This window comes from Falco peregrinus, chromosome 1, assembly GCF_023634155.1.
Source record: "Falco peregrinus isolate bFalPer1 chromosome 1, bFalPer1.pri, whole genome shotgun sequence".
Taxonomy (NCBI): domain Eukaryota; kingdom Metazoa; phylum Chordata; class Aves; order Falconiformes; family Falconidae; genus Falco; species Falco peregrinus.
The window spans coordinates 32575364-32601184 of NC_073721.1; the positions used below are offsets into that span (position 1 = coordinate 32575364).

The 25821-nt window shown below is 44.6% G+C and overlaps 1 protein-coding gene across 4 annotated transcripts in view; it reads right to left on the reverse strand.

Annotated features, from left to right (window-relative positions):
• The window catches only part of SORCS1 (sortilin related VPS10 domain containing receptor 1), a 304525-nt gene extending 283250 nt beyond the window's left edge, over positions 1-21275 (reverse strand). For all 4 annotated transcript variants that reach the window (XM_055793142.1, XM_055793134.1, XM_055793127.1 and 1 more), the window contains exon 1: positions 20420-21275. In XM_055793142.1, the coding sequence (XP_055649117.1) occupies positions 20420-21067 (648 nt within the window). In that variant the 5' untranslated portion in view covers positions 21068-21275. The remainder of the gene's footprint in view (positions 1-20419) is intronic.
• Between the last annotated feature and the right edge of the window lie 4546 nt (positions 21276-25821).

Sequence of the window (25821 nt, forward strand, 5' to 3'; positions counted from 1 at the left end):
ATCAAGCTAATGTACAGCATATATTGCCGATTCTCACATGCTTGAGTTTAAGCTCTGATCCACAGAGAAAATGGCTCTAAAATATTAACCACAGTCATTATGGAAGGCTCACTTCTGACAATGTGTCTTACGAGTCATTTACCAAGAAAAAACAGATGCAATTTTAGCCAGTGTTAAAATTAATCTGCTTTTATCAGAGAAAGGAAACTAATTCCACCTGCCTAGTTACTCTTCTCTGAAAACAGAGAACAGAAGAACACAGAGAGTAGCTTTTAAATCACAAGGCTTTTTGCTGAACCTGGTATTCTGTAGTTTTTACTTATTGAAGTTAAAAAAATATCTTCCCGAGAATAAGGCCAGCTACCCAGCCCAGACAAGCACAATTCCTACAAGGCCAAGGTCATCACCAGTGCTGACCCTGATGTGACTCATATTGGGTGCCAACAAGAAGACTTTTAATTTCTTCTTTGGGGAAGGTCAGTTCTCATGAGCCAGTCAAATCTGCGATATCTGGAAGGAATAAAGCAGCAGTAACATCATGCTATACATTCAGCATCATGCACACACAGTCCCCAGAGTCACGGGCAACCCTCCAGCAGCTTTATAAACCCTTTCACACAGAACAAGTTCACTCAAACTTCTCTCTAAGCTCTTGAGCTTCTGCTCCAGCCCTGCTCGAGACAGAGATAAAACTTCAGCTGTTGCATGTCCCAGAGTCAGAAGATTAAGTCCTGAGGAAAGAGGAGAAAGACAGGAGAGCCATGAGGAGGCAGAGTTCCCACATAAGTTACCATCCCTTTAAAGCAGTGCTGTAAGTTGCACATCACTGAGCAGCCAGCGTATCCCCGTCGAAAAGCTCTGGGGTAAAGTTGTATGACCCCATTCACACCACACAAGGAGCTGGCCCTGGAGATGGAGCAGATCCCTCCAGTTCCTGTCTGTCTTCTTCAGCCTCTTTTTGCATCCAGAAAGCATTAATGTTTAGCAGCAGAACTGAAATATCATCACACAGTCTCCAGGCTTGAGTTCTCTTTAGATTGTTGCTATTGACAGCAAACCCTGGGAGAATTATTATTTTTTATTAGCATTATTATTTTCCAGTACTGCATGCATAACAATAGCTCTCTAGATACAGCGAATAGATACAAGCAAATGAATGGAATCATAACTGCCTCATGTCTTTCATTTAAAAGAGACTCTGAATTTAGTCCTTTTGTTCAGAAACAAATTTAACAAGAATTTAGGAGCTGCGTGTTGGGGCTGAAATAAATCAGGTGAATAGCAGGAGAGGGAAGCTTGCTATGACTTCAGAATACAACGAACACAGTGATGGCACTTGGTAGAATAAGAAAGCTAAAGCTGAATTTAATACAAATAGCTCCATCATTATCAAAGTTTCTGTACAAGCTCTAATGATAATTCAATTGCATTGTTCACTGGGGAGAAGGTAGGTGGAGATCATTTAATGTTTTTTAATTAGCAAAATATTTCATCCTGGCTACAATTTACCTTCTGTGTGAAGGAACAGAAGCGGTGGCAGTGGCAGGTTGAAGCTAGCAGTGGCTGTGTGGACAGACTTCCATTCTGCTTATGCACACACTAGGGGAAACTATTCAGTGGTGATGGATACCATCAACGGGAAGAGTCTTGACAAGATTTCTGCATGGTTCTCATGATGTCCGCGCTTTCCATAATGGATGTGATTGCTGGAGCATTTAATTTCTCATAACAGGACTGAGCTGGGAATAAGATTTTTCTCACACACCTTAAAATACTGTTTTTCTATTCCAAAGTGAACACTTCAATTTCTTTAGAAAGCTAGGGCTATTATGAATTGGATTAAAAGGCAGGACAGGTGCCAAGTCCTGCCTTGAACAAGTCAGTTCCTCACCTGAAGAGGCTGACAAGGAAAGCCTGGCACCTCAGTGGAAATGCAGCACAAGATAACCACTCAGATCTCCATCAAGATGGTCCCCTTATTCCAACATGATCAGAGCCAAACAAAAAACCCACAACAAACTAGACCTGCTGATTCTCTAAATGCAAAAACTAATGGAAAGCCTAAAAACTCAAAGCCCAGAATAGAAATAACAAGACCCAAATAAACTGATTTCTGAAAGTGACTTCCATGTTAGTCCAAGAGTTTATGACAGCAGAGCAGCTAATGCACCCTGTTATGTCTGCAGAGAACAGTTCTATACAACAAGCTCTCCCAGCAGACAAGCAATAAGCAGACAGATTATCATGACTGAGGTATCTATCTGAAACAGCTGCACCATCAGTTGCATGATGCTTTGGCCCATGAAATGGCTGTGTCTTAAACTTGCTAGACTGACAGCTACATCACTCTCTGAGAAGAAACCATTTGTCATTTCCTTACATATGGGTTGGTGATACCATTTCTCTTGTGACATCAACAGGAGTGGTGCTGGTGCAACAGGTGGAAGAAGAGGCAGTTGGGATGCTATCACCTGTCCATTATTCTTCACCAATGGAAGTGGCCATCCTCACTGTCTTTTGGTGTATTCAAACATGCCAGGGGCTAGACTACACTAATAACCAAAGTAATCCAAACACATCCTTAGTAAAGATCACCAAAAGGAGCGGTACATCTAGGTACAGATTTATTTTCACATCTCATACAATAGAAATAATGCAGAAAATTCAAAAACCCTTTGACTTCAAGGCACATATTTGAAAATCTTCTAAGCAGAACTGTGAACAGCAGTGCAAGATCTGTCCCTTCCACTCTCCAGAAGGAGCTATGCAATATGAAGACAGAAGGTCTCCTGCCAAAACACTGGCTAGAAAAAAAGATACTTGTGGGTTAATGTGGGTGTTGGCAGATCCTCAAGAGAAGCAAGCCAAGTTTTGCTTCACTTTCACAAGTTAAAAAAGTTTGAATGAATGAGGAAAGAAAAAAGAGAAGAAAAAAAGAAAAGAAAAAAAATCAATGGGAATGGGAGAAATCACCTTTGAAACAATCCAAAGGGAATCACCTGCTGATAAGGCGGATTGTGATTCTTGGGCAGACCAGAGATTCCCAGCCCCCTTGAGATGATATACTGCAGGATATCAGTTGTTAGAAGCTGCCTTTGTGCCTTTATAACACACCACCCCATTTAAGATCAACCCTTCCCCACAGGCTGCCAACATCAGCTTAAAAAAAAAACAAAACAGGAAGCAATGCCATTGTGCAAGCTTCTGTGGGCAGAACATGCAGCAGCTTCAGCTGGAAAAAGGTCAGGATATAAATGAAACATCTCACACTACGACAACTTCAGGAGTTGCCACACATTAGCTTATCTATAATAACTGTCCACATGGGGGCTTCTCACCTTGAAAGAAAATTCAGTTTATACATCTCTCAGCATAAGCTAAGGTAAATACAGGTCAGCCCCTCAGGTAAGTTGCTGCAAGCCAAGGGTATGCATGGTATTGCCCCTCCTTGCCTCAACAGTGACAGTCTACTAGACCGCAGGTCTAAGTCTCAAATCCAAGCTAAGCTGCAAACATTCTGCTGCGACTGCATCACCAGCCACAGGAGAGCTTGTTTCCAAGGCTGCATGCTCGAAAGGTAAAACCACACCACCAGGGTTCCCCACTCGGACCCAGGCAATCCTTTGTCCATACTAGCTTTTGTCACAAAGACATAGGAGGGCCTAAAGGCCTCTGGGTTTATTTACATCATCCTCCTAAAGGCATAAGCTGCTAGGCTACAGGCTTTTGTAGCCCCCAGTTATTTCACTCCTTTCTGAGCCCAGACAGCAGCTCTCCAGCTATAAGAACTTGTACCTCTACAAACAGCAAGGCCGTTCCCTGCCAAATCCAAGAAGGTAAACAACATACATCTCTTCTGGCAAAATGTCTCCACACCAATTTGTGTAATTACCTACATCCCTGAAGAGGGTCTTGTTCACATATTATATCTCTGACTCTAAGCACTGAAATACAATTAAACCAGATGTATCAGACACGACTTGCTGGCTGGCTCATATCAGACCTCCACAGGTGGTGGCTAAGAGAGAGGACTTTGATTCAAAGATGCTGAGAATAAATAGCACAGTATACGCAGGGAAAGTCACAGCGTGGAAAACTCCTTTTAGGTAAACTCTTCCATCTACATCTCACCCTCCAGCCACCATCTCTGCCAACTGAGTACTAAATTTTGGCTAGCCATGTTAATATCTGCCAATTTACCTCCTTAGCTCCTCCAAGCCAGTTCACCAACAACACAACATTCACCAGTGTATAATCAAGCTTCTTTGCTTTTATCCTGGTCTTGTCCTCTTTCTGCCCCTTTGCTTCCAGCCAGTGCTTCTACGTCACTTAAGTCCAAAATCCCCAATAGAAAATCCACACTCCTCCTCAAAAAGCTCATGCTCTTTTTGAATTAAATCAATCCAGCTTTTTGCATCTTGACTAGGGAAACATTCTTTCCTCTCTAAAGTCTCTTTTTAGCCAATTTTGGAGCTAAACCACCCTTAAAACCGATTTTTTCTGATTACATTACACCAGTTCGCAAACCTTGTCTTGTCTCTACTTTTCCCATTGCCTGCTCTTTCACTTCTCAAGGCCGTGTCCCACAAACCCAGCTCTCTGGCACCATCACCTTATTCTGCTCTATCAGCAAATATAATTTGCTGGTCCATTCCCCACATTTTCCAGGCAACACCTTAGCACACTGCTATCCAGCCTTACCCTCCCCTATCTTGCCATGTCTTCTCTCATTCTCCAATTAGTACCCCCTTACAAGAAGAAAGGTTTCCTATCTGCTTAGAACACATTTCTTCCTTGGCATCTCTTCAAAAGCAGAAACCACACTGGGGTTTTTTTTCAGTTGTTGAGGTCACTCACCGTACATCAGCTTTTTCCAAAACTGACCAACAGCCACAGGTCAGCTTCTCTGCTAGAAAAAAGCTGTTCTCCAAGAAGCTACTTCCAGCTTCATGCAGTCCTACAAAAGACCCTCATGCATCTACTCTTACCCCTTATATCTCCTCCTCCTCCCTAATTACTTATTCCTTCCACCTGGGAAGACAGGGAATTACAGCCAGCTGAGTCCCCTTTCAGGGGCCAATTTACACCCTGAGGGCTTCCTTCAAATTGCCTTCTGCTGCATCTCACCACACTCTAAAAATCAATACTCATCTCTTGTGTGTTTGTACCTGTCTGTATCTTCTTTATTATTATTTTCCTCTTAGAAGTTAATTATCTAAATCACAAAAAAACTTACTAGGCTGAATTGAGCAATCACATAATCAATGCATTTGTAAACCTCATGTTTCTGCTGCTTCTTGTTGCCTGTTCACACATTTAAGGAAGAGCTAGCTATCTAGTCTACCTCCTGCCTAAGGAAGACACCATTGCAGTCAAGACACCTGACTTCCACATAAAGCCATCCAGAGCATTCCTTACAACTGTTTCTGCAGTGGTGTGGCTGTAGCTGCCTCCCAGATCATGGCTGAATCTGTCAGTTCTTTGAGCCAAGAATCAAATATTTGTCTTTAAAGCATTTCACTGCTGTAAAAGGAATGTTGTACAAGATTTGCAATTAACAGAGAAAAGTCATCTCTTTGTTCCACGATAAAATGACATTAGCAATTAAAACCTTTAGGAGCTCCTGCTTGGGTGGGAATCGCATACTTTAGGACAGGGGTCCTCAAACTACAGCCCGTGGGCCAGATACAGCCCCCCAGGGTCTTCAATCCGGCCCCCGGTATCTACAGAACCCCCCTGTCGGGGGCTGGGGGGGAAACCAAGCAGCCGCAGATGACTGCCTGCCACTTCATCTGTGTGCCGGCCCCCTGGTTAAAAAGTTTGAGGACCCCTGCTTTAGGATCTCAGCTGTCAATCTGCTCAGCAACGAAAGGGGTCAGAACAGTGAAAACCACGCATTTGGGTCTCCCGATGTTCTTCCTGCAACCTGTTCTCCCCTTGAGTTTCTGGATAGTTCAGAAATGGCCAAGCTGCCACGCTTCTGACGTTCCACAGAGCTATCCTTAGTAAAGCTGAGGCTGTTTAGGAACAAAAATTTCCGTTGGATATTCAAGTTACTTTCACCATAATTTTATAGCAGCCAATGAAGATCATTTCATAAAACACAAAAATTGCCAAGATTCATTTTAAAACAAACTTCCAAGCTACATTGTCTGTCTAAACGTGTCAGAAGAAAACATTACTGTTCTGTGAGGGATTCAGACAGGCTAATGCTTCATTTCTGTCCCAAGGGGGAAAGGAGACACCATGAAATTTCCCAGGAAAATGAGTATCAGTAAACCTTTTTCAGATGATAATAAATAGCACCAAAGCATTTCATTTTGATAATGTCAGAACATTAAACATTCATTTAAAACATATATAGAGATGTGGTTCCTGATACTCCAGACGTTGTAGTGATAAAATCCCCACAAGTACCGGCTCAGAAAGGAAAATGCTGTGTTGCCTTTGAGGCTACGCACTGACTTACCTTCCTGCAGTGCCCTTACTGCCCAAAGAACTCCCTCAGGAAAATTCTTTGGTGACACTCACCACGTGACTAAGGAGACACAGCAAAGAGGAGACAGGTGGCATCAAAATCTCTCCAGGAGGGAGAAAGAATACAGCTTGTTCATAGGGCCTATTCACAGAAGGGAAGGTGGAAGAGGACGGAAGAGCAATGGACTTTTACACCTCCTGGAAAGGAGATGATGTACCACATAGTGTCCCATATAGCCCGCACATTATTATATATTCAGTATAAAAGATGTGTCCATGATATAGCATTAATATCCTGTCATAATCTTGATGCCAAAGCAAAAGTCAGCTGGGAATGTTTCTCACTACAGTTTCTGACACTATCAGAATGCAGACAATTTTGGTTCATATTTTAGTGTAGCAAATGTCACTGAAAATGACATACCCCCAAGAAATTTTCTGATTTTGACTAAACTATATTTTCTAATGGAAAATTATTCTGACAACTTTCTTTTCCCAAGTGTCTTTAATACTTGTGTTTAATGATTTATGTGTCTCAGTGGCATTTTCAATTTACTGACGTCATCTGTCCTTTGTAAACTCAACACAGAAGGTGAATATTTAAAACTGTATGTCATCTATCTTCTTTTGTCCTTACTGCGACACTGCATTCATTTCCCATACTTCGTTATACTATGTATTTCTACTATGAAATATTTTCATCTTCTAGCAGCTGCTACTGCATAACATACTTCTGCATCATCTGAGTAGCTTGTTAGAAGGACAAATATAATAATGGGTTAAAGTTTAATTCATATCGTATCATCCCAGTTCAGACGTCAACCACACAATTCCATATATTTAAGCAGGAGCACCAAATTATAGACATCTTTCCTTTCCTCTGAATTCTCTCCAGCAAATATCTCCATCTGTTTAATGATACAGTATGTCCTTATTTAAACAAAATGGTGTCTATATAGAGAATTAAGTACAGGTTTCCTGAGTAACATTTTATAACGAGATGCTGATTTCTTTGTACTATATTCTCTGCTCATAAAATTCCTCAAAGTAGCTCTTTCCCCTACTTGCTCATAGTTTTGTTTCTCACCAAAATCCACCCTGTCAAACGCAAGATTTCTCAGAAATTACTCTTTCTACCTGTTCTTTCAATACCTCGGCGTTAGAAAGGAATAGAGATGGATTCTCCATCTGCTTGCCACAAAGCGGTTCTTGGCTTCATCTAAGTACATCCTGATTTACATGAGTGGAAAAGGCACGCAGACACAGACTCAACATTCCTCCTCAACCATTTCATTCTGAGATGGTGCCAGATGCAGTGGAGATACGGAAAGCATAGAGCAAGGCAGGCAATGGAAGTTTCTCCTCTGTTGTGTGTGCAGGTCTCTTTCAATCTGACAGGGCACTGGTCATTTCTTAACTCTTTGGAAGGACCTTTGTAAAGTAGTGCCTTGCTGATAAGCCTGCCTTAAGACCGTGAATAGCACTGAAGAAAATCAGTGCTGCTGTGCTAAGCACAGATATTGACAGCAATTTTACAAGGGCATGAGCATAGGTAGATAATCCAGAGCACAAACATTTCCTGGAAATACTTGCTACATTTAACATCACTTTAAAAGTTCAACAAAACATCAGAGTATCTTTGGTTAACTCTGCTTTAAGAGAAAGGTGATGTTCACCTGTATTGAAGCTGTACTTTACCTGTCCTGTCCTTTGTGGTGAAAATACAGATGTAATGAACCTGCCAAGACAGGGCTGTTTCCCTGAGTAGGGCTGAAAGGGACCAGCACCCAAACAGGACAGGAGAACAGCAGAAATCAATTCTAACTTCGGAGAAAACTGAAAGAGGAGATGGAGAAGCAAGTGGGAAGCACTAGAAACATTTGTTTTCTCCCTCCAAATCCATGCACAAATCAGACAAACCATCAGTATGAGTATGTTACTTGCTCCATTGGATGTTGTGTGTATCGGTATCTTGCGTGCATGGGAAAATCATAAAGACAAGCTTTAACATTATAATGAATCCTGGACAGTGGCAGCACTTAAATTCCCTAGAGTGTGTTACACTTAAGAACACACACACACACAAGGAGATGCAAACTGACTATTTCTGGCCTTCAGAGCAATGGTGGCAAAATTGGCCCACATCTCTCTAAGGTAGGGATGCTGAATTTTGTCAGACCTTAGCTGTGATCCTGTCCAGCAGCTCCTCAGCTATCCAAGTAGCCTATTGCAATCCCAGCTTCTGGCCGAATTCTGAGCTGTGTTACAAGGAATGAAGTCAAAGGAAGCTGAGGAAAAAAGGAAGCAGTATGCTTTCTATGGAAGTTTTTCAGAAGTTTCTGACAGCATAAGAGGGAAGAGACTACAGGGACTTGTACAACCTCCAGGAAACTTTAATTACTAAATCCATAGAGCCCCAAGCCAGTTGTTGCAGAACTGGCTCATTCCAATCAACAGCAACAACAACAAGAAGAAGGTAGGATTTATCTTCCAAATTAGGGAGTGGGGCTTTTTAAGATTTCTCAACTATTAGTGATTCACTTCTTCATAGTGACCTGGTTCACCCAGTCTTTAAGGCGAGTCTGGTCTTGTTCTCAGCTTTGTTCTGTAAGGACAACATTTGGTGTCACCTGGATTTGGAAGGAAGGCTAATGGGCAGGAGTCTCCCAGGTGATGCTGGAAGATGTGACGCACATTCCCCTAAACCAGGCACTGTGGTCATACAGCCACATGCATTTCCTGTTAGGGCTGAGTCCACCCTGCATCCTTGTGCTTATACTGGACTTGTCCATCTGGAAGGCAGGAGGAGAAACAGCAGGTAACCTAGCAGAACCACCACCTTCATGCTGAAGCTTCAACACATCGCTCTCTGCAGAGGGTATTCCTGCTGACAGTCCACGAGGGACTGCTGGCTGTGCAGCCCCCACTGCTAACACCTGCAGCATCACATAACTGCTGCCTTGTCCTGCCAGAGTAGCAGAGGTGTCTGACAGCCTCAGTGCAGACTGTGGTGGCTTGTGGGCTGGCCTGTTCATCATGACAATTATTAGGGCCTTTCATTAATAAACACATTCCCTCTCTAGCCCTTCTGCATCAAGGGAAAGTGTCAGCAGCCGCACACCTACACACACAGGTGTGTGCGGCACTTTCCTCGTGTGTTTATTGTTAGCAATTTTTTTAGGAATCACACTCCAAATGTGTTGCTGTCTCAGCTGTCACTGCTTGTCACATTACAATAACGATCGCTGCTTTCAGAAGCCAGTTCAGGTTGTTTAATCATCGCTTCCCTCCAAGCTGTCCATCACAGGGTGGTCGCCAGGCAACAGCATCAACAGACAGGACCATGGGTGGCTGGTGAGGAGGAGGATGAGGATGGAGCACACCAGGGTTTGCAGGGAGGAAGAACTCATGTTCCCATAGGAAAGGGAGGCACAGGAGCTGCTGAGTCTACCTGATGGGATCCCAGCCTGCAGCATGATGAAAATAACAGGGATTTCAGTGACCACAGAACCCAGTATTTTGGTGGAGGAAGAAAAGATGGCAGAACCCTGGCCCATGGCACAGTAATGCAGAGCTGGGTTCCTTGCTCTGGCTCTTGATGGTGTTCATGGTCCAGCTCCCTCCATCACAGGTGGGATGGCAGGGACTTGCCACCCTGCCTGGCTCACAGGCAAAGCCTGTGGTTAGAGACAGCTGAAATCAACCACGTTTATTGATTTAACAACTTGAAAATTAGTTGTTTGGGAGTGGATGAGGAGTTTCTGAAGAAAAAAAGAAAGACCACATGTCAACTTATAAAAGTTGAAAATAAAATGGAAGGCAACAATGAACATGGAGCTTTTCATCCAAAAGATGAGCTGAAGAATGCTGTGTTTTGGCCTGCTTTGTTTCATGTTGTTTACCAAGAGATACACAATTAAACAGTTATCAAACTGATGCAGATCTGCATCAAAGCATCTCTGAGTTACAATAGCCTAAATAGTTGTCAATAAACTTCAGCAACTCTTCTATAGAGATGCTAGGTCACTGGATCCAGGCTAAGTCCAGATCTATACTCTTCTTATCTCTAGCCCAGGTTCTGTCCCTCTTAACGTACTGAGGGGAGTATGGAAATATGCACAAAAATGAAGTGGAGGAGGTGTAGTGCCGTCCCTTCCCGTGGTGCAGTCCTCAGCCAGAATACCATCTCAGGGGATAAATATCCTCTAAGCTCCTCGAACTACTGACATTTCACCACAAATGTATGATTTTGGTATTATGTTTAATGCATCTATTGTTTTGCTGGTGTGTCTTTTATTTACTCATTTAGCCTTTCCTATTAAAGAAGAGATCTATTACGCTTCAAGTAATCAAAGTAAGATCTAACTTTGATTTGCAGAGAATCATCTCCAAAATCTGATTTTCTTTCCAATAACGATTAATTTAAAGCTTTTATCTTTTGTCTATAGAAAGGTATTTTTTTTCTTGGAAACCAAAACTAAAACTCAATGGAAAGCAAATTAATTTTCCGTATCATATTCTTTGGCATATAGAGCTTGATCTTCACCATAAGTATGATTTTTGCACTTGAAAAATATATTTACACTTACACATAGGTGATTTCTTCCAAAAATAAGGTCCTCAAATATTCAGTTGAATATTCAGTGGAATTCACTTTTCCTAGGTCTGTTTTCAAAGACTATTCATCAAAAGTGACTGGAAGCATTCTCGGCCAAGGCAGGGAACATTAAACAGTTTCTAAAGGTTTATACTGACCCAGTAACACACATAGAAAGGGAGCATATGACCTTTTTCATCTACTGAAAATACACCTTGGATTTAAAAAAAAAAAAAATCTTCCATGCAAAGTCTATTCCAAATGATCCATATTCCCACATTACTGAGGATTTTCCCACTGATTTCTGAATCAGGAACTTTTTACTTCACTAAAAAAAAAATAAAATAAGTGCACCTGAGAAAATCACATATTGAACAGGGACAATTTATGAAGAGAAAAACAAGCCTACATTTGTTATATAAAATATTTTCCTGGAATTATTTTCTCAACCTTAAATGTAGTGGGGGAGGTGAGAATGAGGGAGGAAGAGAAACATTTGGGGAAAGACATTGGATGTCTCTGTTGGGTTGTCTAAATAGCCTGAGATTTTCTAAAGATCCTTTTACTTCCTCCTGAAGACCTATATGAAAATGATTTGAAAGAGCTCATGGCACTGCTGTCCTTAAATAATCACCACCAAGGGTCATATGAAACCAAATACAAATAGGATGTGAGCACTGACACTGAGTTGGGACCCAGTGTTCTAAAGGATCGAGAGCTTCCCATGTGTAGCTGAACACTCTCCACCCCAAAAAAACCCCAACCAAAACCAACAAAAATCAGCCCTTCCATGCCTTGGGAACACATTTGCCTTGAAATGCTAACACCAAATCATCCCCTTCCATCTATTCTCCTTCATCTCCTGATTCATCATATTTGTGCCAAGCATGGAAGACTGCAAATGGGCTTTTAGGTTCCAAGAGGCAGGAAGAAACAACACACAGGGCATGGGGGAACACATTCCTGGTGGCAGTCTGAAAACTAGCGTGAATGAGTTTCAGACATTCTCTCCAAACACCAGCCCTATCTTTATGCACTAGATGCAATCCAGTATTTTTACCACCCAGACAGTCCAAGAGTATCTTCCCTACTTGACTGCTGCTGCATTAGGGAACACAATACCATGGGGGGAAGAAGCAGCTCTTTTTTTTTTTTTTTTTTTTATGACGACGGAAACCTCTTTGGGAGTGAAGGTGGGTGTGGTGTTTGCTGTTAACATGTAATTTGCTGCCCTATGTACACTTTATGGTCTCCTCATCCTGCCTTGAGGCTCCTCAGCCACACTTCCCAGCAGCACAGCATGGGTCAATCCCTGCATCCCACGCAAGCCACTCACTTGAGGTGGGCTTTGTCTCATCTGGGTTACCTCTGAGTTTTCCCTCCAGGAAAAGAGAAATGACAAAGCCTGTGACTCCCTTCACCTTCCCGCCCCTGCAGAAGCAGTTCTGCCCCTAACCACAGCAGGGGGTGAGAGCACTGGAGGCCCTGCCCCAGCACAGGTTGCTTAAGGTGGGGATGCTTGGCACTGACATCCCTCCGCAGCAACAGAAATAGGTCCAACTTCCCACCTTCTTCCCCTGCACTGCCTAAATCTCCATGTCTTTTCTCAGCCTTCTCCTTCCCTCTCGCCCCATGTCAGGGACCTCAGCACAGCCTGTCCTGAGCACATCCCTGGCATGGCAGCACATGGGGGGGGGAAGTTCAGAGGCAGCTTTGAGTCCCAGTGTGTTAGCACGGGAGAACATCACTCCCCTATTGAGGGACACAATGTGAGGTTAAGTTCCCAGAAACCCTCTAAAAGAAAGGAATTACATTTTAGGACATATCCTAAAATACCCTGTTCCTTCTCAAAGTACTTTTCTATTTTGTTCCCCAAGGAAAGAAAGCACAATATGAAATAAAAGTGTTATTGTGTTACCAGCACTGAGAATTAGGGATTAAGGGCTCTCACGTTAACTGTTGTTTGATTTAAGAGACAGCCAAAAATATTGCAAGTGGCACAAAAATCATTTTACTGCATCAACTTTTATATGCATTTAAAATTCCAAAACAATTAGTCTATCACCCAATGCTGCCATTTGAAGTGGAATCAAGGCCCATTTTCATTTAACATAGAAATGTCAATTAGAGCTGCGGGAGTCATTGATTTTTTGGTTTGCTGGCCAGAGAGAGAGAGAGACAAGTGCCTTGCATCAGTCTGATTTTTTTCTCCTCCTCTGAAATGAAAACCTGAATGCAGCTTTGGTTCTGCTGAACAAGATCCAGTACACACAGCTTTTGTGATAATATTAGTTGTCCAAATACAGTTTGAGATGCTCTACGATTCCCAGGCATGGGCATCCCAGGATACAGGACCCACAGGACACCCTTGCCCTGTGAGGCAGCAGCTAGAGGCAATACCATCTCAAATGTCACTAGATGCCTCTGTCTGGGACACTGAACCTAGGTTTTTGAATCAGCAGATCATTTTTAAACACAGAATATAAGAATCAGAAATTCATTCAAAAATGACACCTTGAAACAAAGCAATGAAATAAACGTTAGACTTGCACAATTTTTGCTTGCTTGGGGCTGTTAGGAGCCTGGAGATGAAAAGGAAAATCAGTGTGATCCTATGAAATGCTCTGGCCAAGCTACAACAGCATTTTCTAGAGGAAGAGGTCTTTGATGGGGCAGTTTCACTCACCTCGCTGGAGCTCTGCACAATGTGAGGGTTGCATTTAGTCTGGTGTAGTAAGAAAGGCCCAGAGGACACAAGACTGTCCAAGGTCAATGCTAATCTTGCAGTCCTTCATATGTAAAGCTGTATCACAACTGAATGGGTCAGAATGGTCTCTAACTTCTCCAGAATGACTTGAGGACTTCTGACCTCCTTGCTTCCCCCTCTGGACAGACCTCATCATGGTTGCCAGGCCAAGGAAAGGAAATACATGTGTCTCATTTGAAGTCAAGAGGAAAGGGAGAAAATCCTTTTCTATTATAAAGTACAGCATTAAGAAGACTGAAAACTATAACCCTATTGCTTTATGCAGTTTATAGCCCCTCGGTATTGCACAAATGCCAGTTGCGACTGTCAAAGCTCTTCCATTATTCTTCTTAATCTCCCCATGTGATGGGATTTGCATATCCCACCTGTCAGTCTGGGTGGAAGCTCCTCACTGTCTCCCAAATTCTTTTACAGAGACCAGATTTACACAATGACAAGCCTTTCTTCTAGTCCTCACAGATTCTCTTTCACCCCCTGCTTTCTCTCAGTGCACGGCTATTCTTATTAACAATTTCCCACATATCCTATTTCATAGTCTGTATATGAAAAGCCTATTTTTTATTCATTCATGAAATATATTTAGAGATGGACTGCAACACAGAAGGAAATACTACAGTTCTTGACTATTTTTTGCCAAATCAAACATACACCTCCCCCCCCCCCAAAAAAAAAAAAATTCAACCCAAAACCCCTCAAAACCTTCTGTTGAAAGCAATAAATTCCTACTCAGTTACAGGAAATTTTCCAGTGTTTTATCTCTTTTTAAGTTTTTTTAAGGGAGGCTTCTTATCTAGAATGGATGTGAAATATTTTATGATCTACACAGTTGTAAGCATAGTTCAGAAGACCAACATTTGGAATAGGGGACTTTCAGCAATACTTGACTTTGACTTGATTTTTTTCTGGTTTAAATTCCCATTTTTGTTTTCTCATTTTTTAATTCAGCCCTTCCTAAATGTGTTCTCATTAACTCTAGCGCAAGAGATTAGCCTGAAACAGCCTCAGCATCTGGTACATTATACTATTAATACTATTATATATTGCTGTAGTATGTAAGCCATACATACTACATCTCACTGAAGTATTTTAATGCAGGCATCCTCCTCAGATGAATCTTTTCTGGGACCTGTTTCCTGCACCCTAGGAACCAATCTAAATGCAAAGTGACTGACAGTGGGGTCATTCCTCACTGTGGGTCTCACTGCACATCTGGTTCTGGGCTCCACATCCATATTCATTTTCTGAAATCTCCTCTTTCATAATAATGCAATCACCATGGGAGAAAGGGAGCAATGAGCTATCGCGGTGTCATACAGCATAATGCCGGTCAGTCACCGGGTGATGTTGGCAGATTCTTCATCCACCCCTGGTAGTTTTACATTGGAGCTGCAGCTCTGCCAGCCAGGGAAGGACAGAGGGTACCAGCTACAGCCTGTTGCATGAACACAGCATCTGAGCAAAGAAGTGACAGAATGAGATGATGTGAAAAGTGACATTTTGATTGCAATCCCCCCATACTGGTCTGAACAGAAGAACACCAGCAATTTAAGATGTTTTTGCTGTGCCTTTACTGTCTCACTTGCAAAAGGGAATACATTCACTATCATCTGCATGGAAGTTTGTTAGCAAAAGCAAAAATCTGATTCAAATTTGAGGTCCTGAGAACCTGACTCCTAGAAATTCACATTTCACCTTCCACAACCTGTCTTACAAGCAGATACAGAAAGAACAGTGTTAGCTTGATTTAGCAAACCAGAGGCTGAAAGGGAATATGATCACTGCCTGTAAAATAATTCCAGGGGGCATAAGTGCCAGAGAGGGAACATAACTTTTTAATTAAAGGCACATGCACAAATGAAGGAAAAAAAGAAGAAAAAAAAATAATTTAAATTGCCCAACGGCAATGTTAGAACAGAAATCAGACAGAAGTTTCTAACAGCCAGGCTTGGAACAGCCATCCAGAAAGAAAGGAGAAAATAGGAGGGTGGGCTGGAAGAAACCCAACTGTTTTTAAGATGCAGTTTGATCAGTTTATGGCTGCAGGATGCAGTACCTGCTGCAGCCCTGTGCCGTTCTTGAAGTTCCTAAGTTATAAAGTAGGCTTGAACACTAACTGAAAATCCAACAGCAGGTTATTCACAAGTACTTTGTCCAGGAGGAAATAGTGTATCGGAAATATCTAAGTGCATTGTTATTCTGCCTTACCTGTCCCCAGTTTGTCCTGTCAATAACACCAAGTAAAATCTTGCAAGTACTACCTAAAGCTCTCCCATAAAAGACCTAACTCTTCCCCTGTTGTCTAGTGTAATCACCTGACAACTGCAATGATGACCTTGCTGGCTTCACCCTGCACTGGACCCATCAGTTGTATTGATTTTCTACTCTGGATGGAATATGAAGCCTGTCTGCCCATGGTTGTCTTGCATCTGGTCCAGACCCCATCTCCATCAGTCTGCTGAGGATCTTCTGTTGTGGAGGACCTATGAGAAGCTCACTTTTGTCTTTTCAGCCATGTAAATCATAGACGTTTGAAACAGCTGTTTAAAGGTGTCATGACCATGTAAAAGCCAGTCCACAGGTGTACATCAGGGTACATGCTCAAGTTCTTTGCCAGACACTTTGAGATCTACACCAACATCCAGCCCAGGAGAACACTGTCCAGCGCAAGGCAACAGTAAACTGTCTTATTAAGTGAATGCAAAACCCATGCTGCTTTCCTTCACGACACCAAATTATAGCCCAAACTATAGCATCAAGGCTCTTGCTCAGCCTCCCTGATGTTCTATGTCCTCCAATTGTTTTGCTCTTTCTCCAGGGTACTTTTAAACGAACAAGTAAGGCACTGATGTCACTCCAAGCCAGCCTAGGACAGAAGCAGTCTTGGCTTCTTGTAAGCTCTGAAAACCATCCATATCCTAGAAACTCGTAAAGGACATCTCTTAGAGATTTGCTTCTCTCCATTAATACCACACACTAATACCACACCATAGCTCCACACACAAATCTCTGCTAGCTGATTTCTCCTAGTCTATAGCATAGTATTAAGAGAGCTGTGGGGATTCCAAATCTACAGTGTTTGGATACACCACATCAGGAAACACATTTGATGTCTCTGCGAGCTAGGAAACCTGCTAACTTCCACACCGATGACTAAATTTTCCAGTGGTGTAAAAAGGCAGGAGACATCACTTGTGTGTCTTGTAGCAGAGATTTGAGAAAGATTTTATCTCTTCGGATCTTTTACTCCAGATTCTACAGAGGCTGGTGGAAAGACTCTCAGGGTGCATCAATACCAGTAAATTAAGCAGTACCAGCAGGACAAATTCAAAATTAAGCAGTACCATTCACAGACTCAATGTCTATATTCTTACTATTCTGTCAAAATGGTTCCAGTCTGGGACTTAGTACAAGCCAAAAACCATTTCAAGCACCCATTTCAGCTGCAGCCAGTCTTCCCTGTTTTGCAGACTGGAAGAGCTCAGGATTGTGGAGATGCCAGACAGCCTTGCATGGCCTCGCTCACCTCCAGTGAAGTCAGAGAAAGCCTGAGCCCCACCTGTATTTTAAAACAATGGGAGATACAGTCCCAGTTTCATCCTTTTCAGTCAATTGGCAATACAGGCTCCCTACCTACACACTCCTCTGCAGAGCTTCTGCTGACTCCACCATTAAAAAAGCCAAGGTAGGCAAGAGGAGTTAGGACACATGTGAAGCATGTCCCTACAGATGTGAGCTGGGCACACTCCACGGGTCTAAGTATGGTTATTGTGCTGGGGGGTAAGCTGTTCAGGGAGCTTAGTACCTAAAGTCACTGATGGGCCAAAATAACCCCTGATGTAAGGCGATTTATGTTAGTGGCGTTACATCTGGATGACTTGGACTATTATTTATTTATTTTTATTGCACCTGTGGCAGAGTTTACAGCGAGCTCATCCTCAGAGCAGAATGCCATCAGTTAGATGGTACACACACTCAACAAGAAATCACAGCCAAGCCTGAAAGAAGCTGCAAACACCAAGAACAAGCCCTTAGAGAAATCAGGAGTCCCTTTCAGAGGTCCCTTCTCCTCCATCAGAAGCATTGCAATTATATCCAAACCACTACCAAAATAAGGATACAGGGAACCACACTGAGGCTGGCAGAATCAGGTACATTGCAACAGAAAAACTTGTGGTGACAGTGCTTTAATTTTCCAGGTTTTCCACCTAAAGGAATGTCAAATATTTTGAGCTTTGGTTTGGATTTTTACTGTACTCACGCAAATACTGCAAACTACAATCATCTTCATAGTGCCCCTGCGCCTAGGTGCAAGGCAAAAGCTGTTTCACTTAAAGCAAAAAGCAGCACTTAACAGAGCACATAAGAATGAAAACATGAAGAGGTGGGTTGTACGCACACACAGACCCCCCGCCACAGCGGGGGAACACAGGCAGGGAGGCAGCAGTTGCTGCTGCTGAAGTGCAGCCTGGGCACCAGGGTTACACAGCATCCTTCATGAGCAGCACCATGGGATTCTCTGCGACCCCCATGCAGGCAAAACTACATACACTGTACCCTAAAGGAAGCATTTCACCCCAGCCTACTCCCAGCTCCTTCACACATGAGTGCCCAAAACCTCCATGCAGAGATATCGGATCAGTGCCGCTTCGGGCTACCTACTGAACACACCATTGCTTCAGCTGAGCCTGGACAAGCCCGTCGTGCATCCAAGTCCTGATGGGACCCAGCTTCATTTAGTGCTGTGAGGGGGGTGCAATCACAGCACAAGATAGCACAGGCCTGCCAGAGCCCCCAGTAGCAAGGTGGGAGCACAACCTCAGGAATGGAACCTGCAGCTCTTTAGGAAGGACAGCAGCAAAACATTTCCCACAGATCCCTGAAGACATTAGTACACCAAGACACTCAAAGTAAATCAGTCCCTGGCATTAACAGTCCATGTTACCACAGTGGGCAGAAACATATATACATGTATATGTATACCTAGAGCACAGGCATAATAAAACAAATATATAATAGAAAGATGTGTGTCTTGATAAATGTACAGATGAAACATAATTGCAGTGATAGAGCAGGAAAACTGATGCCAGCTGGATGACTTCCTATGTCAGAAGCTTTTTCTTAGCAAATGGGTCACTTTAAACCAGTGTCAGCCTCAATTCAATTTGTATGAACAGACCTGAGTTCCTACAAGGCAGCTTCTGTTCACACATCTACGTAAGAGGCAGGCTAGCTAAGTTGTGAAGAAATGGGAAAGTCCTTCAAAACAGAGATGACAAGTATTCCTCTGTCAATTAATTGATTTAAAAGTTCCTGATGAGACCACGTCCCAATTAACTAGGGCTGAACCCCACAGCGTGGTGCTCATGACATCCGCTGTAATTCTCAATCGGGTGGCTGTGATACACCTCAATACAATCTACACCAAAAGGAATTCATAACGATTACACCATTATTTCAAAATGTTACCAGGCTCCTAGCACTAAAAGCTGAAAGGGAGACCAATGATTTCTGCCGAGCAGCCAGAAACCTTCTGGCATTACAGCTGCAGACACCTTAGAGGAGAAGAGCTTGAGTCCCCTTTTTTTCTCCTAGGAAGTTGTACGGGCAACAGCCACTAGCACCGGCTTCCCTTTCTCTCTTATTAGCATTCTGCTTTGCCCTCTCCGAGAGGCAAAGTGACAGAAGTTGGAGCATTCAGCAGATCCCCCCGTTCCTGCAGAAAGCGGCTCCGCTGCCTGCCCCAGGGCTCAGAACCCTGGCCGCGGGGGGGCTGGAGGGGCACAGCGCTCCAGTCCACTTGGTAACTGATGCCACAACTATTGCTCCAGCCTGGAAACGAGTCACCTGCTTCTCCGGCTGGTTTTGTTCTGCTTGGCTTATGCGGGAGCCGTTCTGCTGCTATTCCCAAAAAGGGCCAGGTTACAGGGAAGAAACAAGAACTGTCGCGTTTTAACACCTTGGTGACAAGAGGCAAAAAGCAGCGTTATCCCCTGCGCAGAGCCACCTCGGAGATGAAGCCCTGAAGCCCCCTCCAGCATCTCCCTGTCAGCAGGGCCTGGGGCTGAGCTGAGCTGGGCCCCCCGGGCGGGGAGCAGGAGGAGCAGCACCGGAGGGGCTTTCCCAGGCCTTGCTTGCAGCTGAGCCCCCCCGTCTCCCGGCGGGGGTCCCCCTGGGGGGAAGGCGGGGTGCAAGGACGACACCCCCCCAGAGCGACCCTTTCCCTCCCGGCCGCGGGCGGTGGCAGCGGTTTGTCCCAGTCTGCCTCCAGGGTGATGGAGGAGGAGGGCTGGGGGGGAGCTGCGCTCAGCGGGCGGGCGCTGGAAAGTTTTTTTGCTTCAGAAGAATGGCCCTTTTGAAGCACTTCTGCCCCACTGCACACTGCTAAGCGAAGCCAATCCCCGGCGCCCGGAGGCACAAAATCCCCCCTCGAAGAAGAACCCAGCCCCCCCCGCCCCCCCCCCCCCCCCCCCGTCCTGTCTCACCGCCCATAAAAAGGAGGAGAAAAAAAAAAAAATAAGGAAAAAGAAAGAAAAGGGAAAAAGGCTAGAGGCAAACCCGCCGCCCGGCGCGGTACTCACGCTGCTGTTGTGCCCGGACCAGTGCACCATGGCTTGGTTGTGCGCCGAGTCGCCGGCGAGGGCGAAGGTGGTGCTGGCCAGCCGCAGCTCCTCCAGCCCGAAGCGGGCGGCGCCGCTGGCCGCCGGCTCCCGCCCCGCAGCGCCGCCCGGCCCCGCGGCGCCCCGCGGGCTGCGGCCCCGCCGCCGGCCCGAGCCCCGCAGCCCGCCCGGTGCGGGGGAGCGCCGGCCTCGGGGAGGCCGGTCCTTGGCGGGAGCCGCCGCCGCTCGGGGCCGGCTCTCCGCGGCCGCTCTCTCGGGCTGCCGCCTCGTCGACCGCCGGGTCTCCCAGCCGCTGAGTTGGGTCCCCGCGGGAGCAGGGGCGAGGGTCGCTTGCAGCCCGGCATCCTCCGCCTCCATCCCGGCCCCTTGCCCTCTCTCACCTCCCTTCTCCCCGGGGAACCGCCTCTGCTCCTTTTCTCCTCTGTCGGTCCTTAAATGCATTAATAATCCCTGCTGCGGCGGCTGCTGCTGCTGCTGCGGCTTCACCTGGGAATGGCAGGATCTGCAAGTTATTTCTGCACCGGTAAAGCCAAAAGTGAAGAGGAAAAGCCATGTCCAGTACAGGAGAGCAACGTGCCAGGCTGGGTACCAGCCAGCAACTTTTTCCATCGCTGCTGACTGCTGCTGAGTGCGAGGGAGAAGGAGCAAGAAAGAGCGAGCGAGGGAGCGAGGTGCTGCCGATTTACCAGCCGCGGGGTAAACACAGCCACAACTCCACAAAGTTTCAGACTCTGCTGTATTAGATGCAGCCGGGGGGGAGGAGAGGTTGCTTTCTTTTCCCCTCTTTTTTTTTTTTCCTTGTTTTCTTTTCCTTCTTTTGCACTTTTTCTTTCCCCCCCCCCCCCTTTTTTTCCCCCCCCCCCGCCCCCTCTCTCTCTCGCCCCCCCCCCCCAAGACTGGCGTTGCTGATCAGGCTTTTGATGGAAGGCAAAGCTACAGCCACACGGGGGAGGAGCTCAACTGAAATCAGAGAGAGAGGGAGAGAGAGAGGAGCAAATCCTGGCTGGTGGTTTCTCCCGGCTGCCTCTACGGAAGTCACAGCTCGCTCCTCTCCCGCTCGCTCTCTCTCTGCTCGCTCTCACTTCGCCGCTTCTGCATCACACCCCGCCAGGACGCCCCGCGTGTCTTCCGTGAGTGACTGGTTAACACCCCCTCTCTCACACACCCACACGCCCAGAAGGACTTACCCCAACTTTTAAACTCAAATCTCCCATCTTTTCCTCCCCTGTGCTTCCCATCAGCTCAAACCTCTAAAACCTGCTCCCCAACACACTGAAAGCACTGCACATGGACTGGAAGCAAATGTGTAAAGCGAAGAAGCAATACATAAGTATAAGCATACATACACGTGTGTATAGTCTTTCCAGAGGAAATATTTTAACTCCATTAATTAAGTGGCCTTAAATGTCTGAGCAGGCTCTGAAACGTCCCTCTCTTTTCCCCCTGTGCCTGATGTAAATGCCCTGCAGTGGCTGGGAATAGGCATCCGTGCTTGAATTCACAGAGGGAAAGTCACATTTCTACCCTGCCATTCCCTCCTCCGCCTTTGCTTTGCTGTACTGTCATTTACAGTAGCTGCCGATGTTTAGATAAATCACTCAGGCATAGCAGAGATGTACTCGCATAAATGCTGATGGAGACAGGGACAAGCTTTTGGAAATGAAATGACAGAAACCGGTGGTAGGAGTGGGGGAGAGAGAGAGAAATTCCCCACAACTGGTTTATCAGTAGAAAAAAATCCCAAACCTTTCTGCTCTAGCTGTCTCTCACATTTTCAGGACCAGCAGTTTCTCCCCCGGAGCTGTGCTCCCCTCTCACTCACTAGGTCTCTTCCCCAGGGAGCAGTCACTAGTCATGGCCAGAGGAGATCACCAAGCCCTGAGTGCAGGGGTTGGTGTCTGCTGGCCGTGGGAGCCACCAGCCCCTTACCTCAGACTGCAGCCATCCTTGGTGACTGCCCACGCAGCAGGACAGGGGCCTGAGTTTAACAGGCACTTGCAAATACCCACAAGCTTTAAGACTGGAGGGTATTAAAGGCTCTTCCACTGGAATTTTATTGTCCCCATCTGCCTGCTGTCACTCGTTCCCATTTGATTTCCAGGTGAGTCCATTTTTTAATTAGAGTTTTTAACATTTCCTTCCTGACATGCAAGGCTTTACTGTATTTTTTGGCAGGGCATTTCAGAAAGAGATTTACACATTTGTTCAACATTCTTCTGGAGATTTCACTCAAAAGCTCACTGGTGACGCGTCTTGGGATATCAGCACAAGGCCACAGGCGAAGGGAGACTCACAGTAGCTGAGGCTGGGCATAACTTCTTGCTGCTTACAACAATGATGGATTGTCTGCAATGTAACCAACAGACCTCAGCTAAATCTGCTGTAAGCCAATTAACTGCATACCTGTTTCCAGATCTCCCAGCTAAAGGGTAACTATTAGTTACAGCCTGCCAGTTGTAATAATTAACACATTGCGCTTAAACACCTTTCCTAAGCTTAAAGCTCTTCACAAAGGCCACTCTTATTGTATAAATGGGGGAAACTGAGTCGTAGTGTGATCCGCAAAGCAGCAAGGATTGGAGATAGAGCTACCTTATTATCAACCCAATCCTTTGTCTTCTGTACCACAGACTGACCAGATCCATCTATCCCAAAGGATGTACTAAAAAGTAACACCTTCCTAGGACAAGTCTCTCAAAAAGGCTTTAATCTGAAGGGATGAAATTTGAAGAAATGAATGGGTGAGTCAGAAAAAAGAACGTGGAGGGACCTTAATAAAGGGTCAGAGGAAATTTCCTCTGGGATTGTCATAGAAGTATGCATGCCAATAAGTGGCTAAGGCTAATGAGAGAAAAAATCTAGCTGTCTCATTTAGGCAGACAGTTATCTCTGGATTGTGATGAGTGACCAGTGAGTGATACGGATGTGCCTGGTAGAGCATGTTTCATATGCTGTGAGTACGCTACACCTGCAGAGCTCCTCAGCAAATGCACGCAAGGGTCAGTCATGGAGAGAAAATATGGGCTCCAACCCGAAGACCACAGCCAACTGCTTCCAGCATAATCCTTGTGGGTGGATATAACAAGCCTTTTGCTGATCTGTATTTCCAGGAATCATCAGTTTAGGAGATTCGAGCAGCAGAAATTGCACCTGATCACTTATGTTTAATAGCTATGGGTAGACCTGTCTTCCCTAAATTTGTCTAATCCTCATTTATACTCCTGGTGTCTGAGACATGCCGTGGCAGTCAATTTTACAATCTGATTTTGTGTGCTTTTGAATACTCGTGGTCTACACTTATCTGAGAGAGACATTTTAAATTACCATAGTCTAATCTTGTTGCCAGCCATCTTTCTGCCACAGATGATGCGATGATTGAGCCATCAGAGATAAGAAGCCAGAGTCTTTGGCACAAAAGAATAATCCCCGGTGCTTGATATAAGGGACAGCTTTCTGAGTTGGGAGCTACGGTAAGCCCCTACACTGTCGTTGGAGAAGGGCTGAATTCATATACTCAGCCAAAAAAGCAGTGGTGTGTAGTGACTGAGCTCCATGGCTGTGCTCAGGAGAAAGGAAAGGCTGCACTTGTGGGTATCCTGACCTGAGGTTACACCTGAGCTGATGTTTCAATAGCACAGACTACACCACATGTCCAGCTCCAGCCTCTGAGGAGAACATGTTTTCCATCAGAGCTGCTGCACTGCCTCATCAGGAGACTGCTCTTCTGTTTTACATGGCCAATATTGCCTTGGGGGAGGGGAGAGAAGCAAGCCCCAGGAGCTGTGGAACAGAAGGCAATCATCAGCACTATAAAACATGATGCTATGACAGCAGATGAAAAGTGAAAGTCTCAGCTGGCCCCTTCAGCCTCTGCCTTTACTAGGATAAGCAGTGGCAGGGAGTGCTCCTCTTTGCCAGGGAGGAACTAGCACAAGGAAGAGATCTGCACGGACATAAGAGGGTTTGAGGAAGTTCTCACTTTTGGGGTCAGGAAGCACAACCAGGAATCTAGTGAAGGGAGTAGATACCAGTTCTGGGTAGCTGTTGCAGTGGAGCAAGCATCTTCCTAAGGATTATATAGCCTTAAGAAAAGAAGCAGGAACAGAATAAAACGTGGATAGATACACAAATCTTCACTTGGGACTGGGCAGATTCAGAGACAAGTGGAAATATGGGATTGGTCAAGGACATAAATCCTTACGAGAATGATTGCAATAATCTGCCATCTGCAGGAATCCTTTCCTTCAGTGTGTTTCACACTCCCAATCAGAGACTACTTGCAAAAATGTGGTCCCAAGATACTTGCTGGCTCCACAGGATTCCTGTCTTCTAAAACATGCTAGACGATGTACTCAGCATGATGGAAGCATCTCAGGGACTATTTCAACATTGCCTGCACTTTGATAGAGTAGAAGGAGAGAAAGAGGAATGAAAGAGGATGGAGAGAAAGAAACAGAACTGGATGGACTTAACCAGCTGAGCTTTCAATACAGGGCAGGTGCATAACATAGCCTGGTTTATCTTGCACTCAAATGTCTTTTAGGCTAAGCAGTGTAATCTTTCACTAGTAAATATTTGTGTAATCAGGATTTTGTGAATCTACACTCATTTTAAATCATCAGTTTTCTCTGTAAAGACTGTGTAATGAAGGGAGCCCAAGAACACTGCTCCATTGATTCCTATCAAGCCATGGTGAGTGATGAATACTGTAGTTTGACATTACACAATATTCCTCCAAAAGGAATCTCTGTTTGAAAAAAAAAAAAATTGCAAATCAGGATACAACAGGGCTTGTTGCAGTTTCCCTTAAGGAAAAAAAAAAAAAAAGATGGCTCTCAACTGTAAATATCACAGAGATCTTGGTGTGTTGTTTGTGTGGTTTTTTTTTTTAATAAGGTGGATGATTCATTCCTTAAATAAAATAGAGACTAATTATATACATCAAAACAACTGTTTCCAAGTGCCTCTTATTTCACTGAATGAATGGAAATTATTTACCTATGTGGCTTGTTTTGTAGCAATCATCAGATAATTGTTACATAGGTAGTATCAGAAGTAAATCCTACGACCTCACATAAGGGCAATGCATTTGGCACAAAAAAATTATTTAAAAAATAACCTGGAACTAAAATAAAATCTGTACCTTCTTTCCACTGAGTTTCATTTCCCTCACTCAGATTATTTTTGGAAAGGTGATTGAACTATTTATTTTTAACACTAATAATCCCTCTAAATTAATTAACATGAAAGGTCTCCTTTGTTATTCTAGACAATCAAGCTCCAAACCAGTGACATCCCAAAATTAAGCTGCTGCAGCTTTTAACAGGGGCTCCCATTCATCTGCAAATGTGATGGGATTTTGC